Below are 21,540 nucleotides of genomic sequence, written 5' to 3' on the forward strand. Positions count from 1 at the left end.
TTTAATGGGATGCACTCAACTTTCTAGCATATTATTCACATTTTCATAGAATAGTCATTAATTCAAATTTGAATTAAAAATCATAAAGAAATTTACATAGATTCTGCTCTACACTTATTTATGTTAAAATTCCCCTTGATTTGTGGTGTTTCTCTGGGATAAAAATGATAATAATTAGCAACCTGTACGACAGTATAGTTCGAACCCTGGTCTACGATACACGGTTAATTCGCATAACCACTCTGACAAATCAACTTATTGTATGAACTCTCAAAACTAAGTTAAATAAACTAGATTTAGCCCAAACTCAAATATATTAAGTTAAGCCTAGACGGTGTCTCTCTACTCTGTATCCCTCTCTCCTTTCTGGGGTTTTCTTCTCTCCTTCTGCTGCGTTCATTCTCGTCTCTCTCTAGGTATCTCACAGATTCGTATTTGGTTCTCTGATGATCTGTTACGATTCTGAGATTGATTACTGTCAAACCTTTCTTGTAGATGGCGACTGGCAGATCGGCAAGTATGCCGTCACGGTTGCGGCAGCTTCTTTCCGGCGAAGGCTCCATCGGCCCCTCTATTAGGCTCGACGCTGAGCCTGTGAGTTCTCTCAAATTCGAGTTTTAGGGTTTTTTTAATTTATATTGATTGAATTCAATTAGGGCTTTCTAATTTGATTTTGAAATCCTTTCACAAGCTTTTACCTTTTCTGAATTTAATTAGGGTTTATTGTCTTGTATTGTGTTGTAGCCTCCGGAGATCAAATCGTTTATTGAGAAAGTGATCCAGAGTCCACTCTCTGATATTGCGATACCTCTCTCTGGCTTTCGCTGGGAGTACAGTAAGGTAACCATACTAATACATACACTCTCTCTCTCTCTCTCTTTTTTTTGTGGGTTTTCTCAGATGATTGATTGATTGATTGTTATTATTCCAGGGCAACTTCCATCACTGGAGACCTCTTTTTCTCCATTTTGACAAGTACTTCAAGACCTTTTTATCAACTAGGAATGACCTTCTCCTCTCTGATCACATTTTGGAAGATGAGGATCCCTTTCCCAAGTACTCTCTTCTTCAAATTCTTCGTGTGATGCAGATCATTCTCGAAAATTGTCCCAACAAAAGTACCTTTGATGGTTTAGAGGTATGCATGCATGCCTCTTCTGTTTCCCATATCTCTATATTAAAGCTCGTTTAACTTTATTAGTAACACTTTCCTACATCGTTTATTTGTTTGCAGCACTTTAAGCTCCTACTTGCCTCCACAGATCCAGAGGTTCTCATTGCAGCCCTGGAAACCCTTTCTGCGCTTGTGAAAATCAGCTCATCTAAGCTCCACAGGAGCGGAAAGTTGATTGGATGTGGTTCTGTAAACAGCTTCCTTCTCTCTATTGCCCAGGGCTGGGGTAGCAAAGAGGAGGGTTTGGGTTTGTATTCCTGCGTTGTCGCTAACGAGAGAAACCAGGAAGAAGGTCTCAGCATCTTTCCTTCCGACTTGGAAAATAATCACAAGGAAGCTGATTTTCGGATTGGTTCTACTGTTTATTTTGAGTTGCGTGGACACAGTGCCCAAAGAATAGATGATGGTACTAGTAGTGCTAGTTCTTCTTCTTCAAGGGTGATTCAGATTCCTGATTTGCACTTGCGGAAAGAGGATGATCTTGTGTTATTGAAGGAGTGTATAGAGCATTACAATGTTCCCCCGGACCTCAGGTTCTCTCTACTGACCCGTGTCCGGTATGCTCATGCTTTTCGTTCTTCCAGAATATGCCGGAGTTATAGCAGGATCTGCCTACTTGCGTTTATTGTACTTGTTCAGTCCAGTGATGCTCAAGAAGAACTTGCATCCTTTTTTGCAAACGAACCTGAGTATACAAATGAATTAATAAGAATTGTCAGATCTGAAGAACCAATCCCCGGAACCATTAGAACTCTTGCCATGCTTGCATTGGGCGCTCAGTTGGCTGTATACTCCGCCTCTCATGATCGTGCCAGGATTCTAAGCAGATCTAGCATCAGTTTCGCCGTAGGCAACAGAATGATTCTGCTTAATGTGCTTCAGAAAGCCGTTCTGTCTTTGAAGATTTCTAGTGATCCATCATCTATTGCTTTTGTTGAGGCGCTACTTCAGTTTTATTTGCTTCACATTGTTTCATCATCGTCATCTGGAAGCACTATAAGGGGCTCTGGCATGGTTCCCACATTTCTCCCTCTCTTGGAGTATACTGATCCGAGTCACCTGCATCTTGTGTATTTGGCTGTTAAAGCACTACAGAAGCTCATGGATTATAGCAGTTCTGCAGTTCCTCTACTCCGGGATCTTGGGGGAGTAGAACTTTTGTCTCAGAGGTTAGAGTTAGAGGTTCATCACATTCTTAAGTTGACTGGAGAGAACAACAGTGATATGGTGGTTGGTGAATCGTTAGATATAAATGGTGATCAGTTGCTCTCCCGAAAGAGACTCATCAAGGTTCTTTTGAAGTCTCTTGGTTCTTCTACGTATACTCCTGGAAATGCGAATAGGTCTCAAAGCTCTCAGGAGAGTACCTTGCCTGCCACTTTGTCTTTGATATACAGGAATGCAGATAAATTTGGTGGCGATATCTATTACTCAGCTGTGACGGTTATGAGTGATTTAATCCACAAAGACCCCACATCTCTTACTTCCCTGTTTGAAATGGGCCTCCCTGAAGCATTTCTGTCTTCAGTTGTATCAGGAGTACTTCCTTCTTCCAAGGCTATTGCATGCATTCCAAATGGCCTCGGTGCAATATCTCTTAATAGCAAAGGTTTGGAGACTGTAAAAGAAACTTCGGCACTGCGCTTCCTTGTTGATGTATTTACTTCCAAGAAGTATGTTCTAGCTATGAATGAGGCCATCGTTCCGTTTACAAATGCCGTGGAAGAGCTTTTGCGTCATGTCTCATCTCTAAGAGCCACCGGTGTTGAAATAATCATTGAAATTGTGGATAGAATTGCATGCTTTGGAGAGAGTGGTTCTTCATCATCCTCTGTAAGTACTGCAATGGAAATGGATTCAGATGTGAAGAACATAAATGGCGTCAGCCATGAGCAGTTTGTTCAACTCTGCATCTTTCATCTGATAATTCTGCTCCACAGAACAATGGAGAATGCTGAGACTTCTCGTCTCTTTGTGGAGAAGTCTGGCATTGAGGCGTTACTTAAGCTTCTCTTGCGACCTAGCATTGCTCAGTCTTCTGAAGGGGTGTCTATTGCCTTGCACAGCACCATTGTTTTTAAGGGTTTTACGCAGCATCACTCTGCTTCTCTTGCTCGGGCCTTTTGCTCTTCTCTTCGTGATCAGGTGAAGAAAGCTTTAGGAGGACTGCAAGATCTCTCGGGGACATTCTTACTTGATCGAAAACTTTCTCCAAGCTGTGGAATTTTTTCTTCTCTTTTCCTTGTGGAGTTTCTTCTGTTTCTAGCTGCATCAAAGGATAACCGTTGGATGACTGCATTGCTTTCGGAGTTTGCAAATGGAAGCAAGGATGTTCTGGAGAATACAGGCCTTTTGCACCGTGAAATTCTATGGCATATAGCAGTTTACGAGAGTGGAACGCTGGAAAGTTCAAATACTTCTCCCGAGTCAGAGCAAACGGAGCTGTCTTCAAATGGAACGGAAAGACAAAGGTTCAGTTCTTTTAGACAGTTTCTGGATCCATTATTTCAGAGGAGAACGTCAGGATGGAGCGCAGAATCGCAATTCTTTGATTTAATAAATCTTTACCGTGATCTTGGACGTGCATCGACTGGATTTCAACCCCGACCAATCAGTGATGGTCCCTCTAGTTCATCAGACGCTTCTGGTAACAGAGAGCTTGAAAGAGATGGATCCTATTATACATCATGCTGTGACATGGTGAAGTCATTGTCCTTCCACATCACATACATATTCCAAGAGTTAGGGAAGGCAATGCTGCTCCAATCTCGTCGGAGAGAAGATACAGTAAATGTATCTCCGTCTTCTAAGTTAGTTGCCTCAAGTTTTGCTTCAATATCCCTTGATCACTTGAATTTTGAAGGCCATGAGATTGCAGCCGAGGCATCAAGGTCAACTAAATGTCTCTACCTTGGCAAGGTTGTTGACTTCATCGATGCTGTCCTTCTTGACAGGCCTGATTCGTGTAATCCTGTTCTGATAAATTGCTTTTATGGCCGCGGGGTGATTCAGACGGTTTTGACAACATTTGATGCTACTAGCCAGCTTTTATTTTCAATTAATAGGAGCTACTCGTCTCCGATGGAGACTGATGATGTTAAAGGAAAGCAGGATGAAAAGGAAGACACAGATCATGCCTGGATATATGGTCCGCTGGCTGGCTACGGGAAGCTCATGGACCATTTGGTTACGTCATCGTTTATCTTATCTCCATCCACAAAACACTTGCTCGTTCAACCAGTAGAAAATGGGAATATTCCATTTCCACAAGATGCTGAGACATTTGTGAAGATCCTGCAGTCCATTGTGTTGAAAGCTGTACTTCCGGTTTGGACTCATCCACTATTTACGGAATGTAGTTATGATTTCGTCACTGCCCTCATTTCCATCATCAAGCATGTGTATTCTGGAGTTGAACTGAAAAGCTTAGCTGGCAGTAGTAGCGCTCGTGTAACAGGTCCACCTCCCAGTGAAACAACCATTTCAACAATTGTGGAGATGGGGTTCTCCAGATCCAGAGCCGAAGAAGCTTTGAGACAGGTTGGATCGAACAGTGTTGAGTTAGCCATGGAATGGCTGTTTTCCCACCCAGAAGAAATCCAAGAGGACGATGAGCTTGCTCGTGCTCTTGCAATGTCCCTTGGAAATTCTGAATCAGATACAAAGGAGAATGTTGTAGATGAAACTCGAGAACAGATTGAAGCAGAAATAGTCTCGCTGCCACCAGTTGAAGAGCTTATAACAACATGTACGAAGCTTCTGCAGATGAAAGAGCCCCTTGCTTTTCCCGTTAGAGACTTGCTTGTATTGATATGCTCAGAAAACAATGGAGAACACCGATCTGGTGTTATATCTTGCCTTCTTAGCCGGATTAAGGATTGTTGTCCTGTCTTCGATGACACAAAGAACAATCTACTCTCTGCTCTGTTGCATGTTCTTGCTTTGATTCTACATGAAGACGCAGGTTCCCGGGAAGTTGCGCTGAAGGCGGGTATTGTAAGACTTGTGTGCGATGTACTCTCAAAGTGGGATTCTGGTAGTATTGATAAGGAAAAGTATAATGTTCCAAAGTGGGTGACGACAGGGTTTCTTGCCATTGATAGGCTGCTACAAGTGGACCAGAAATTAAATACTGAGCTTATAGAGGAGTTGCAAAAAGGTGAGACATCTCTGGCCATTGATGAGAGCAAACAAGATAAGCTGCAATCTGTTTTTGGCTCGCCACAGCTTGTTGATGCTGACGATCAGAAGAAGTTGATTGAGATTGCTTGTACATGTATCCGGAATCAGCTTCCTTCTGAAACTATGCATGCTGTTTTACAACTGTGTTCTACATTGACAAGGAAGCATTCTGTTGCTGTCTGCTTTCTTGATTTTGGAGGTGTGCAAGGACTGCTTTCTCTGCCGAGTAATAGTCTTTTTCCAGGGTTTGACTCAGTTGCTGCTAGTATCATCCGTCATATTCTTGAAGACCCCCAAACGCTTCAGCAAGCCATGGAATCTGAGATAAAACATGCTCTTGCAACACTTTCCAACAGGCACTCAAATCAGAGAATCTCTCCACGCAATTTTTTGTTGCATGTGAATTCTGTAATTGCTCGGGATCCAGTCACTTTTATCCAGGCCGCTCGTTCTATATGCCAAGTAGAGATGGTTGGTGAAAGACCTTACATCGTGTTAGTCAAAGAAAAAGAGAAATCAAAAGACAAAGAGAAGGATAAGGATAAGGACAGAGCTGACAAAGAGAAATCTCAGACTTCTAATGAAGTTGCAACTACCACTCCCCCTGGGAGCACCAAGGCTAAAGTTTACCGGAAACCTCCTCAGTCGTTCATTGGTGTCGTTGAGCTGCTTCTGGATTCTCTCTGTAATTTCGTTCCTCCTCCAAAAGATGACATGGTTGAAGGTGATTCTACTTCAGCAGACATGGATATTGATCATGCCTCTACTAAGGGAAAAGGCAAAGCGGTTGCTACCACACCTGAAGAAAAGAAAGCTATTTCACAGGACATGTCAGCTTCATTGGCTAAAATTGTTTTCATTCTGAAGCTTTTGAGTGAGATACTGTTCATGTATTCTTCGTCAATCCATATAATACTTCGAAGAGATGCTGAAATTAACAGTCTTAGAGGTCCTCAACAGAAGGGGGGTCAAGTTGGTGGAATATTTCATCATATTCTTCACAAGTTTATTCCATACTCACGGGTGAAGAAGGAAAAGAAATCTGAGAGTGATTGGCGGCAAAAGCTGGCAAGTAGGGCTAATCAGTTTTTAGTGGGTGCATCTGTTAGATCAGCTGAAGCAAGGAAGAGGATATTTTCTGACATTAGCAGTATCTTCAATGACTTCATAGGTACCTCCAATGGGCTTAGACCTCCAGTTAATGAAATACACATTTTGATAGATTTGTTGAGTGATATGCTCTCTGCTCGGTCACCTACTGGATCACATATATCTTCAGAAGCTTCGAATACTTTTGTTGATGTTGGATTGGTTAAGTCTCTTACTCGTACTCTTGAAGTGTTGGACTTGGACAACGTAGAATCTCCCAAAACTGTAACAGGAATCATAAAAGTTTTGGAGTTGGTGACTAAGGAGCATGCCCATTCTGCTGATTCGAACTCGAAGAATGAAAATGCGAACAAGTCATCTGATCAAATTCAATCAGGAAGAGGAGATACTACTGCTGATGCATCTGAAGCAGGGGAAATTATGCTGCGGTCGAATCATGATTCCATGACAGCTGATCATGCGGAGAATTTTGGCGGTTCCCACACTTTTGTTGGTTCAGAAGATGTGACAGATGACATGGAGCATGATCAAGACTTGGATGAAGGATTTGCCGCAGGTGGGGATGATTATATGCAAGAAGCAGCTGAGGATGCTAGGGGGTTGGAAAACGGGATTGGGTCGATGGGTATAGAGTTTGAGATGCATACCCACGTGCCGGAAAATCTTGATGAAGAGGAAGACGAAGAGATGTCTGGTGATGAGGGTGACGAAATAGATGAGGATGAAAACGATAATGAAGAAGAAGACGAGGAGGACAATGACTTGGAAGAAGAAGAAGAAGAAGATGTACATCACCTGCCTCATCATGACACAGATCAAGATGATCATGAGCTTGAGGATGATGAATTTGAAGAGGAAATACTGGTTGAAGAGGATGAAGAGGACGAAGATGATGAAGATCGGGTAATTCTCAGGTTTGAGGATGGAATCAATGGGCTAAACGTTCTTGATCATTTGGAGGTTCTTAGAGATCATAGATTTTCTGATGAAACACTTCATGTAATGCCTGTTGAAGTTTTTGGCTCGAGACGTCAAGGACGAACAACTTCTATTTACAGCCTTCTTGGCAGAACTGGGGATGGTGCTACTCCTTCACAGCATCCTCTTTTATCGGGATCTCCATCACTTCCAGTGTCGCAAAGTCAAACAGGTTCTCTTTTGTTTTTACTTGTGTTCATTTCCCTTTTATGTTTTGTTATATTTGGGTTTGCTACCAGGTTACATTTTGTTTGTGTTGATCTTCCTAAAGGAATAATTTGTTAATCGACCGTTTTCTTCTCTTTGTAGAAAGCACACATGATCATACTGTTGGAGGTAGGGATTCCAACGGTAGTTCTTCGTCACGGCTGGATGCTATATTCCGATCTTTGAGGAATGGCCGGCAGGGGCATCGTTTGAATTTATGGGCTGATGACAGCCAGCAAATTGTTGGATCTGGCGCTTCTACCGTACCACAAGGCCTTGAAGATTTGCTGGTATCTCAGTTGAGACGTCCCGGCTCTGATAATCCTTCTGATCAGAATCCATCACCTTTGGAACCCCAGTCACAGGCCGAGAGTGGGCAGCCCCAGGAGGCAACTGTCAGACCTGAAATTCCAGATGAAAACGCCACTGGTAATGGAGGTGCCAATGTGTCTGCTCCCTCTATCGTTTCGCCAGTTGCATCTGCTCCCCCGGATACACGAGCCACTGCTACTGATTCGGTCTCAAGCTCGCGGTCTCAGTCAGTTGAAATGCAATATGATCCAAATGATTCAACTGTTCGGGATGTTGAAGCGGTGAGTCAAGAAAGCGGTGGGAGTGGGGCAACCTTGGGTGAAAGCCTTAGGAGTTTGGATGTTGAGATCGGAAGTGCTGATGGACATGATGATGGTGCAGAAAGGCATGATGTACAGCCAGCTATGCGCTCAAGAAGAGCAAATTTGTCAGTTGTGCCATCTTCAACTGGGCGAGAAGCTTCTCTTTATAGTGTAACTGAGGTTCCTGAGAACTCCGGTCACGAGGCTGAGCAGGATAATCCACCAGAGGAGCAACCAGTTAACAGGGATGTTGCTTCTAGTTCTATTGATCCTGCGTTTTTAGATGCCCTACCTGAGGGACTGCGAGCTGAAGTCCTTTCAGCTCAGCAAGGACAAGCGCCAGAACCTTCTAGCAATGAACAGCAGAATTCTGGAGATATTGATCCGGAGTTTCTTGCTGCACTTCCTGCTGATATCCGAGCTGAAGTTCTGGCACAGCAACAAGCACAACGGGTTCATCAGTCTCATGAGCTTGAAGGTCAGCCTGTTGAGATGGACACCGTTTCAATAATTGCAACGTTTCCTTCGGAGTTGCGAGAAGAGGTATTGAGCTGTTGCCTTTTAACGGCATGAGTAGAATTGAAGTATATTCATCTAATATTACTTTTGTTATCAGGTGTTGCTTACGTCAGATGATGCCGTTCTTGCAAATTTAACACCTGCACTGGTTGCGGAAGCAAACATGTTGCGTGAAAGGTTTGCTCATCGATACCATAACCGTGCACTTTTTGGTATGCATCCAAGACATCGTAGAGGGGAGGCATCCAGGCGAGGTGAAGGTGTCATATCTGGAAATGAGGGGATTGCTTCTCGTAGGTCTGCTGCAAAGGTTATAGAGGCCGCTGGAGCTCCCCTAGTTAACACTGAGGCACTCCAAGCAATGATTCGTGTTCTTCGGATAGTTCAGGTAGTTACCTAATGCATTACTTAGATATTTAACTGGCATCACTTGGACAATTCATTTATATATCTTTGGTCTGCAGCCTCTTTACAAGGGTCCTCTGCAGAGGCTTTTGCTGAATTTATGTTCTCATGGCGAAACAAGGTTTTCCTTGGTTAATACATTCATGGATATGCTGATGCTCGACACAAGGAAGCCTGTTAACTACTCGAGTGTTTCCGAACCACCTTATCGTCTTTATGCTTGTCAAAGCAATGTAACATATTCACGTCCTCAGCACTTTGATGGTATGCATCTCTTAATACATTGGATTCTGACTTGGGATGTGTTTATAATAACCAAGTTCTGTAGATAATAGTTGTAATTCTATTTGCAGGGGTTCCTCCTCTAGTGTCTCGGCGTGTCCTTGAGACTTTGACATATTTGGCACGAAATCATATATACGTAGCAAAGATTCTGCTTCAATCCAGGCTTTCCCTGCCTTCCCTTCAAGGTTCAGTACCCTCAGACAAGGCACGTGGAAAAGCTGTTGTAGTAAGTGATGATCACATGAGCAGAACGCAGCAGGAACCCGAATCTGTAGCCTTTGCGTTGCTTCTAAGCCTCTTGAATCAGCCCCTTTATTTGAGAAGTGTGGCTCATCTTGAACAGGTACTCCTTTTCATTCGGTGCTATGGTTTGGCTTTGTTTACTGTTATGAAAACTAACTCGGGTTTGTATGTATTTTCTCATCATTTGTTCCAGCTGCTGAACTTACTGGAGGTCATCATTGACAACGCTGAACGAAAGTCTGAGTCAGCTGACGGATCAGATGGGTCTGCCAGCGAGCAGCAATCAACGCATCAAGCATTAGAAGTTGAAAACAATGCAGAAAACCACGATATGGTATCTGGCACTGCTGGTACAGTGACCAAGCCAATTGTCTCATCTGGAAGTTCGTCCTACAGAGCAGAGAGTGAATGTGATGTTCATACTGTGTTGCTTAATCTTCCCCAGTCAGAGCTGTGTCTGCTTTGTTCATTACTTGCACGTGAAGGGTATGTCAGATGCTTATATGTGAACACCTCCTACTTTCTGTTCTTTCTATCTGTCAGTTAATGCTTAAATTCTGTAAGTTCTACAACTAGCCTTACTAATTGTTGTGCTGTTGATTCAGTTTGTCAGATAATGCATACACCCTTGTAGCGGAGGTGCTGAAAAAACTTGTGGCCATTGCTCCAAGCCATTGTCATTTGTTTATCACAGAGCTTGCAAACGCAATACAGAACCTGACAAGATCAGCGATCAGTGAACTTCACATGTTCGGTGAAGCCGTAAAAACGCTTCTAAGTACCACGTCATCAGATGGATCAGGAGTACTGAGGGTTTTGCAGGCATTAAGCTCCCTCGTTGATTCGTTGTTAATCACAAAAGAGAAGAATTCCGAAGAGCATGTTGCTGTGTTTTGTCAGCTATCGAACATCAATTTAGCTTTGGAACCTCTGTGGCTGGAGTTGAGCAATTGCATATGCAAAATAGAGGGGCATTCTGATTCTGCTTCTGCTTCTGCTTCTACGACGTCTCCAACAACCTCGACGAGTTCAGCAACAACAAGGGGAGCTGGAGTAAGCCAATCACTTCCTGCTGGTGCCCAAAACATGTTGCCTTATGTAGAGTCGTTTTTTGTTACCTGTGAGAAATTGCATCCATCATCACAGTCTTGTGATATCTCGGTTCCCATGGCGGCTTCTGATGTTGAGGAGCAGCCCAAGGGCCCAGGACCAAGCAGCAGCTCCAAGGTGGATGAGAAATACGGTTCTTTTATAAAGTTTTCTGAAAGGCACAGGAAACTTCTTAATGCTTTCATCCGACAAAATCCTGCTCTGCTTGAGAAGTCCTTTTCGCTAATGCTCAAGGTTCCACGTTTTATTGAATTTGATAACAAACGTGCATACTTCAGATCAAAGATAAAACACCAGCATGACCATCACCATAGCCCTTTGAGAATCTCAGTGAGAAGAGCCTACATTCTTGAAGATTCATACAACCAATTGCGAATGAGGTCAACTCAAGAACTGAAAGGTAGATTGACTGTTCACTTCCAAGGAGAAGAAGGTATTGATGCTGGTGGGCTTACCAGGGAATGGTATCAGCTGTTGTCAAGGGTTATTTTTGACAAAGGAGCTCTTCTGTTCACAACCGTTGGCAATGACTCGACTTTCCAACCGAATCCAAACTCTGTTTACCAGACAGAGCACCTCTCCTACTTCAAATTCGTTGGCCGGGTGGTAAGCTCTTTTTTTCTTTTTTTTTTTACCTAAGTAAGTAGACTTATTTGCAGCTGCGTTAATTCCTTCCTAAATTCTATCTATCCTGCGTGCACAGGTTGGAAAAGCTCTGTTTGATGGTCAACTACTTGACGTCCATTTCACTCGCTCTTTTTACAAGCATATCTTGGGAGTTAAGGTCACGTACCATGATATTGAAGCTATAGATCCCGATTACTATAAAGCCCTGAAATGGATGCTGGAGGTATATATATACTGTAGATACACCTTTATTTGTTTGTTTGGTCCAAAGCATTTGTTACTCATCTGTTTTTTTTTTCTATAATAATGCAGAATGATATTAGCGATGTCCTAGATCTCACTTTTAGCGTTGATGCTGATGAGGAAAAGCTAATACTGTATGAAAAAACGGAGGTAACAACTATAACTTGTTCAGCCTTTTTTGACAGTGTCTTTGAAATAATTTGTTTTGAACGAACATTAAAATAAAATAAAAATTGCAGGTGACTGACCATGAACTGATCCCTGGAGGGCGGAACATTAAAGTCACTGAGGAGAATAAGCATGAATATGTAGACCTAATAGCCGAGCATCGATTAACCACAGCCATTCGTCCTCAGATAAATGCATTCCTGGAAGGCTTTAGTGAACTTATCCTTAAAGATCTAATATCGATTTTTAACGACAAGGAACTGGAGTTATTAATAAGTGGTCTTCCTGATATCGACTGTAAGTAGTAGTTATAAAATATATCATAATCCTCCTGTACCAAGAATTTCGTTGCCTCTGACCTTTTTTTGTTGGGTGTTTATGCATCAGTGGATAACCTGAGGGCGAATACTGAATATTCTGGGTATAGTCCTGGATCCCCTGTTATCCAGTGGTTCTGGGAGGTTGTTCAGGGATTGAGCAAAGAAGACAAAGCCCGTCTATTGCAGTTTGTGACTGGAACCTCTAAGGTAAAGAAAACATGTTTGGTTTGTTTCATTAAGATAATATTGTTCTTTTCCTTTACAAAGTGGGAAACTGACGTTTTGAACTCAACAACACAGGTACCTCTGGAAGGATTTAGTGCCCTTCAAGGAATTTCAGGGGCACAGAAGTTTCAGATCCACAAGGCATATGGAAGCGCTAATCACTTGCCGTCTGCTCATACCTGGTAAAAAAAAATCTCAATCCTCCAATGAGACTATTATCTGATGGATGATGGATGACCACAAATATTAATATATATGCAAAACTGTTTTGTTTGCAGTTTCAATCAGTTAGATCTGCCAGAGTACCCGTCTAAGGAACATCTGCAGGAGAGGCTGCTGCTTGCAATCCATGAAGCAAGTGAAGGATTCGGATTTGGTTAAAACAAAAACCAGCTTCCTTTTTTTTTTATTTTGCTATTTCATTCTATACATATACCTTTTGGGCAAAACGAATGATTTTCTGTAATTCGCACTCTCTACTCGAACGTCCTTTTAAAAGAGTATGTTCAATAGATATTTTTATCCCTTAGTTTGCAGAGAAATTTATATGGAAAGGCACTTCCTATGAAAATCATAACACAAATAACCACTTTCTCTATTACAAGCGCTTCCACCTCTTATTGGATACAAGAAATTCTCTCTATGCTCAACTCGCTTACACCTTGATTGGCAGTATGCTGTAGAAGTTGTATGTTTTTGCTAAATTGTGTAATAAAATGATTGGTATAGTAAGGGTGGGCATTCGGGTTCGGATCGGGTATTTCTGATTTTTGGGTATTTCGGTATATTGGTATAGGATCCATTCAAGTATTTCTGTACTTTGGGTTCGGTTATTTTGGATCGGGTTCGGATATTTAGATTTTGAAAAAAAATTTAAAATTTTTCAATTCTCAAATTTCTTGTATTTAAAAATATAACTCTCACTTAACTAATTTTTTTTATTTTTCATAGATTGAATGGTTAATAAAATTTGGACATAATATTTTGAAACTAAAAAGGACATTGATTTGGTTATTGTTTTTAAATTTTAGATGTCACTTTTTGTTAATTCTTGAAATAAAAAATTTGACATGCATTTTAAGTGAGTAGCAAATTATTTTCTCTGTAATTCTATGTATATCACATGAACTTAAAGTATCTGTAATATCAATATAAATGTTTTATATAAAATGAGAGATGTAGACTAGAAATATATGGTTAATTATACATATGTTCGGTTATCTTCGAATATCTATTCGGGTTCGGATATTATCCGTTCGGGTTCGGATATCCAATATCTCCTAATTCAATACCCGTTCGGATATTTTGCTACTTATGTTTGGATTTTGGTTCGGGTTTTTCGGATCGAGTTCGGGTGCGATTTCAGATATCGGGTAAAGTGTCCACCCCTATAGTATAGTATGAATATGCTATTTAAAATTAATAAAAAAATTAGTATATAATATATTTATTTCTAATGAATATATTTCTAATATATATAACTTATTTATTTTATTTTATATAATATATCAAAAATATTATTTTCAAAATATATTTTACAATTTAAATATTTAATTTTAAAAGTAATATTTCACATTTAAAATAAAATTTTATTTATATAATCAAATTATAATTTTATTTTGAATTGTTATTTTAAAAAAATATTTTTATTGTAAATTTATTTAAGAAATCAAATTTTTATTTTTTGGATATAAAAATAATTTTACAGTATTATAAAATAAAATGAATTAATTAATTATATATTTTTAAATTTTTTAAAGGGAAATTTTTCTTTTTACATTTTTTTTGGTACCACAATTTAACTAGGGAGAATTTGCGAGATAACTATGTTTGGAAAAAAAATTAGATGTATGCCATTGATTTTGACATAATTAAACAATTAACAATTATGAATCAAGTAAGCCGGTTTTAACCTTTGCTTGTACAAGTAGCACGTGAAAGATAGAAGGTCAGATGACATAGACAAATTGAGAGAATATAAAGAACGAAGTCACACGTTTATGATCACATACATATACACTGAATGTTCTATTCCATATCATTGAAATAATACAGATCTCTAAATTCACCCACATACTCTAATACTAAACATTACCCCAACTCCACCCCTATATATTAAACATTATCCCAACCCCGTCCGAACCCTTAATACTAATCCCTAAACCTTAATCAATAAATCCTAAACTTAAATACAAACCTTAAACCCAAATATAAGTTATAAACCCAAATAGAACAGAACAAAATAAATAGCATGATATATATTGGTGAAACTATGAAATGTCTATGATTTCATGGAAGAAGTTGATGTTGGCCCAACCATATTCTTTCATCTTCTAAATACTAAACCCTAAATCATATTCACTAAACCCTACACCCTATTCACTAAATCCTAAACCCAAATATTAACCATAAACTCAAATAGAATGGAACAAAATAAATAGCATGAAATTTATTGGTGAAGTTTTGAAATATCTATGATTTCATGGAAGAAGTTAAAGTTAATGTTGACCCCAAACATACCCCCTCACCTTCTAAATACTAAACTCTAAACCATATTCATTAAACCCTAAACCCAAATATAAACTCTAGCTCAAATAAAATGGAACAAAATAAATAACATGGCATATATTGGTGAAATAATGAAACGTTCTATGATTTCATGGAAGATGTTAATGCTAACCCCAACCATATCCCCTCATCTTCTAAATACTAAACCTTAAACCATATTCACTAAACCCTAAACCCAAATATCAAAGTCTAAAAAAATTACATATATTATGTAAAATTAAATTATATTATGTAATAATAAACTATACAATCGAGATCATAGCATGATAGTTACTTGTTCAAAAACTATATTTCTAAACAAAATAAAACACTATTTAGTAATCATCAAATGGAATGAAACATGATCAAATAGAACATTAGCATAATATATCGCATTCCCTAATAGGAATTTAACAAACATAATACATATTGTTTTACATTTCTATGATATATGCAAATAGAATAGAATAAAATAAATAGAAACTGTTTATCTTCTCCGATCAACTTAGGTCATTCATGGCGACAAAATATAAGCGTATTTGGCGACATCAGTGGAGATAATACATATAACCGCATCAGAGAGACGAAATATGGTGGTGTCGTGATGATGGTGCCGTTTGTATAGATGGGGGTGATCGCCACTACACAAGTCTTGTCGGCAAGGGTCAACGCAAATTGGGATGTGAATGCGAATCGCCGAGGGATTGTAAGCAGAAAAAACACGGTGGAGACAATCTGGGGTGAAACTATTCAAATGGGTGTGACTGTGGAAGAGACACGACATACTTTTGCAAAATAGTAATTATTAGTTTAATTTTTTTTCCTAACAGGTTTCCCCGGTTTCAAGCAGGGGCAATACATCAATATTATATAAAACACACGTGGAACAGTGAAAAATTAGGGCAATTGACTACTCAATCAATTATGCTTTTTTTTTTAGCGTCATCTCTTCTAATTTCCCATTTAACTATACCATCAACCAAATGACATTTTCAAAAATACTACATTCATTAATGTGTAAAAGACTAAACTAACCTTATCTTATCTTCAACCCATCATCCTCTTTCTCTCTCCCGTCGAGATCCACCGTCTCTCTCCCGTCAAGATCCACCGTCTCTCTCCCGTCGAGATCCACCGTCGCTCTCCGTTGAGATCCACTGTCGCTCTCCATCGAGATCCACCGTCTCTCTCCGTCGAGATCCACGGTCCCTCTTTGTCGAGATCCATCGTCTCTATCCATCAAGTTCCATCGTCTCTATCCATCAAGTTCCATCGTCTCTCTCCGTCAAGATCCATCGTCTCTCTCTAACGCAGCCTGCGACAAAGCGATTACAGAGAATCGAGATTCAAATCTCCAAAATGTCAACTCATGTACGAGATTCACAACTTGTAAGTCTCTATTTTGTGTTTTTTTTCTAAAAAATTTCGTTCTGCTGTCAAAAAATCAATTACGGTTGGTTCGATGATGAACATTGAGTTCTTAACAATCTGGATTCAAGTAATTTTAGGATTTGCTTCTTTCTGTTATCAAAAATACAAATAAGGTTGATCTGCACTTGTCATTTGAATAGTTCTGGTTAAGATTAAGATTTTCGGATAGTTAACATTGCACTTTATAGAATTATAATTCCTTATAAATCTGGATTTCAGGATATTGTTAAAAGAACAACTCAAAGATTTTTAAGTCTTTATAAAGAAGTTTTTAAACAAGAATTGATCGCATATGTCTATAAAAAAACATATAAATGTGTGAACATGAGAAGTCTTGTATTTTATTATCATATATTCTTTGTAAGACTGTGAATAAAATACATGAATATTATGCTTGGATACAATATCTTTAGATCATGATTAAAAGTTAATATCTTCTTTTTACTTCGTTTTGCAGTTAAATAACAATGAATTTTGCACATCTTTGAGACTACCTCAGAGGATTTTTGAAGCTGGAACAGAACCACTATACAATCCAAAAGTAATTATCCAAAAGTCATTATCAACATTCAAATATGGATTATGTCTATAAGGTAGTTGATATATTAGGAAAGGAAGAGTTTGCTCATATAGAGAACTCTCACATTTGAAGCATTGTGAAGCTGGCTAGAAGGACTAGCGTTTAGTTTTCAGATGATATGTTCCATTGTCTCATGCAACGAAGAATTCTGAATATTATGAGTTTACGACTTAGATTTATGGCTCTGCTTTAATTTAGAAAGTTAATAGGTAAATTTGTATTTCAGTAAATTTATAACACCTTATTAAAAATGGTTTATAAACTCTTATAAAATCAATCGAGTTTAGGATATACAAATGCCTATTTATAAAGACTTATAATTCTATGTAAATTAATTTATAAAGGCCTATATATAATATATAAAAGCTTATAAATCGGTATAAAATATTAATAATTTTTTGCAAGAGCTCATAAAATCAGTTCAAAATATTATCTATGTTTTTGCAAACATAAATTCTCTGTTAAGGTTAATAAACAAAATTACTTAAGATTTATAAAGGTTTATATAAAGTAATTAGCTAAAGCTTATAAATGTGTTATATAAACAAATTATAGGAGTTATTAAGGAGTCTCAGTTATTAATTAGTCGCAAATAGTTTATAAAAATCAGATATAAAAGGTTTCATAAAACAAAGAATTATGATTTACAAAGTCCTATAAATAATCAAAATAACTTATAAATATGTATAAAATAATTTCTAAAGGCTTATAAATAATATATAAAGGCTTATAAATTTATATAAGATAGAAAGTAAATGTTAAAAAGAGCGTACTGGTTTAAGGTTCTTACTATTACTAAACCATGTCCCCAAAACTCCACCATTCAACTCTAAACCCTAAGTCTAGATTAATTAACCATAGGGATATAAATGTATATTTACCCTTTAATGAAACATATTTTTTTTTGTAATTTTCCTAACTGGAGGCTCCCTTGGTGAAAAAAACTAAAAAAACTTAAAAAAACTGGTTCACAAATTATAATCCGATTATAAAACTCAGATATTATAATGTCTTATATGGCTTATAAAGTGTTACAAAATTAGTGATAAATAATAATGTATTAGAATTTATAACAGAATTAGTGTATTATACATTCATATTGTAATGTATAAGGATTTATTAAAAACAATAATGTAGAATTCTGAATATTATGAGCTTATGACTTGGATTTATGGCTCTGCTTTAGTTTAGAAAGTTAATAGGTAAATTTGTATTTCAGAAAATTTATAACACCTTATTAAAAATGGTTTATCTCTTATAAAATCAATAGAGTTTAGGATATACAAAGGCCTATTTATAAAGACTTATAATTCTATGTAAATTAATTTATAAAGGCCTATATATAATATATAAACCTTATAAATCAGTATAAAATAATGTAAGGATTTATACAACTATATTTTCTATGCCTATTTAGTGAACTTTGTTTATAGAATTCTAAATATTATGAGTTTATGTCTTACATTTATGGCTATGCTTTAATTTAGAAAGTTAATAGGTAAAATTGTATTTCAGTAAATTTATAACACATTATTGAAAATGGTTTAAACTCTTATAAAATCAATCGAGTTTAGGATATACAAAGGCCTATTTATAAATACTTATAATTCTATGTAAATTAATTTATAAAGGTCTATATATAATATATAAAGGCTTATAAATCAGTATAATTTATTAGTAATTATTTTCAAGAGAAATAAAATCAGTTCTAAGCATTATCTATGTTTTTGCAAGCATAAATTCTCTATTAAGGTTAATAAACAAAATTACTTAAGATTTATAAAGGTTTATATAAAGTAATTAGCGAAAGCTTATAAATGTGTTATATAAACAAATTATAGGAGTTGTTAAGGGGTCCCGGTTATTAACTACTTGCAAATAGTTTATAAAAATCAGATATGGGATTTTATAAAACAAAGAATTAGGATTTATAAAGTCCTATATATAATCAAAATAACTTATAAATATGTATAAAATAATTTATAAATTCTTATAAATAATATATAAAGGCCTATAAATTTATATAAGATAGAAAGTAAATGTTTAAAAGAGCATATTGGTTTAAGCTTCTTACTATTACTAAACCTTGTCTCCAAAATCCCACCCTTCAACTCTAAACCATAAGTCTAAATTAATTAACCCTAGGGATATAAATGTATATTTACCCTTTAAAGTAACCTATTTTTGTAATTTTCCTAAATGGAGGCTCTCTTGGTGAAAAAACTAAAAAAGCATAAAAAACTGGTTCACAGATACATTCATATTGTAATTCATAAGGATTTGTAAACAAAATAATGCATTAGAATTATGAAAAATCAATTATAACCCATTGTAAAAATCAGTTATATGATATTATAAGGGTTTATAAAATGTTATAAAATAAGTAATAAGAGTTCATGGAACAAAAAAATAAACAATTAGTAAATTCTTACAAATTTATAAGTATTTAATCAAGACTTATAAAAATGTGTCACATAACAAATATTGCATAGGGCTCCATAAAAATACATGGGCTTTTTCTTTTCTAAAATAATGATATGTAAAGACCAACAGTAGAAAGCGCCTTATGTGTAACGGGAATGTGATATGGTATAATGGTAAGATTAGGTGCCTTAATCCTTCAATATATCTAAAACCGGGTTCGAGTCAAAATTCATACAATTATCCCGCAGAACAAATCATCATCACATTGTTTGTAAAACAAATTGGAGACAAGATTTCTGAATGGGAATGTGAATCTTCTCCCATGATTTCTCTACCACATCTACTAGAAAAATATGACAATTTTGACTTTTCAGATCCATATACAACAAGTCCCACTGAGTGCAGTCCTCTCTAAAAAAACATGAAACATGTACATTAAAAATTAGAATTTATAACCCATAATAAGAGTTTGATTAAACTCTTATATATTTATATTATAGAAATTTATATGTACCTTATTGCTAACAAGACCACTTGAAGGAGAAGTAAGACTATTTCTTATACGTGTATGTTGTATACTAGATACTTCGTCAACTCTGTGAATGTTGTTCCATTAAGTTTTAGGGTGTGTTTTGTGTTCCTCTCTAAAAAATTAAGCATGGATATATTTCCTTTTATAATGCATTATAAAACCAAATCCATTTTTTTTAATAAGTACGTTACAACAATTTATAAAACTTTATAATTACGAACGTCAAGGTAAGAGTTTTGAAAAGTAACTCAAATGCATTACTACTTTCAACAATAGGCGAATCATGAGTACTGGAAATTTTATCATATCGTGTCTGAATCATATTTGACATAATCAATAGTAATATTTGTGTGAAACATAAAAAACATAAAGCTAGTGATGAATCTTGTACAGTTATTTTATAAGGTTGTTATAAACATTAAAGTTGTCATAAATACATTAAAGAAATTTCTACTTCCAGCAATACGCAAATCACCTATACTATTAAAACAAAAGTCATGACTTAATTCTTGTGTGATTTTTTCTTATTTTGGACCACCCTTAGAAAGTTGTTTAAATTATTTTTTGTATAAATATTTCAGCTATTTGAATATTCTATAACAAAAAAATCAAATATATATTCCTATATATTTTCTCAAATTGTATCTGAATAAAAATATTTTCATATCCTTTTTACAATATAAAATATATTTCATTTTTCATTAAAATAAAGCTTTTAAATATTCAATCAATTTGTATTTGTTTTAAAAATAAATGTCTATATATCTTTTTTCACTTAAACAAAAATTTAAGTTTTTTTAGTTAATTTCGTGTTTATTTGAAAATTAAATATATATTTCAATTTAACTAAAACAAACTTTTAAAATATCTAATTAATTTTTGTAATTATAACTAATCTCATGTATAATATTTTACTAAATTTACGATACTAATTTAATATAATAATTTTCAATTAAACTTTTCTTCTTTAATCAATCAGATTTTTCAATTTAGAATTTTATATCACATGATTTAATATATGCTATCAGTGAATATTCAAAACATATAAGTTAAGTTACTGTATGTGAACTATAAATTTGTTATGTTTTAAAATGTTATATTAAACAATTTGTAATATGTTAAATATTATAGTTAGCCATGTAAATAAATAATTATGTGTATAAAAATGAATATAATCATCCGCACGGTTGTGCGGTCGAAATCTAGTGAGTAATTAAAACTTCATCCCGTGTCTTAACCATATTTGACCTAATCATTGGTGATATTTGTGTTTTCCTCTAAAAACATAAAAACATAAGGCTAAATATATAATCTTATACAGATTTTCTTATAAGGCCTTATATATAAAAAAGTTGTAATAACTCCTCAAGATGGTTACTATTTACAGCAATAGACAAATCATGAGTAATTAAAATTTCATCCCGTGTCTGCATCATAATTGACAGAATCATTGGTGATAATTGAGTTCTTCTCTGAAACATTAAAAAAACATAAAACTAATAGTGAATCTCCTAAATACATAATTATTTTTTAAGGTCTTGTAAATGTAAAAGTTGTAATAAATACTGCTAGAGCATACTTCCAGCAATAAGCAAATCATGAGTACTACATACTAC

The 21,540-nt window shown here is 36.3% G+C and overlaps 1 protein-coding gene across 1 annotated transcript; it reads left to right on the forward strand.

Annotated features, from left to right (window-relative positions):
• Window positions 1-266: 266 nt before the first annotated feature.
• LOC117128071 (E3 ubiquitin-protein ligase UPL1) lies at window positions 267-12,939 on the forward strand. Its single transcript, XM_033279581.1, has 17 exons — window positions 267-416; window positions 496-594; window positions 745-840; window positions 932-1,138; window positions 1,235-7,616; window positions 7,754-8,808; window positions 8,882-9,172; window positions 9,249-9,453; window positions 9,543-9,817; window positions 9,911-10,203; window positions 10,323-11,433; window positions 11,531-11,677; window positions 11,767-11,847; window positions 11,937-12,162; window positions 12,253-12,392; window positions 12,486-12,592; window positions 12,689-12,939. Exons 2-17 carry the CDS (start codon window positions 496-498, stop codon window positions 12,789-12,791), a joined length of 10,818 nt encoding a protein of 3,605 aa, XP_033135472.1. The 5' UTR covers window positions 267-416; the 3' UTR covers window positions 12,792-12,939.
• The last annotated feature ends 8,601 nt before the right edge of the window (window positions 12,940-21,540 follow it).

The sequence above is a fragment of the Brassica rapa genome, chromosome A09 (genome assembly GCF_000309985.2).
Source record: "Brassica rapa cultivar Chiifu-401-42 chromosome A09, CAAS_Brap_v3.01, whole genome shotgun sequence".
NCBI lineage: Eukaryota > Viridiplantae > Streptophyta > Magnoliopsida > Brassicales > Brassicaceae > Brassica > Brassica rapa.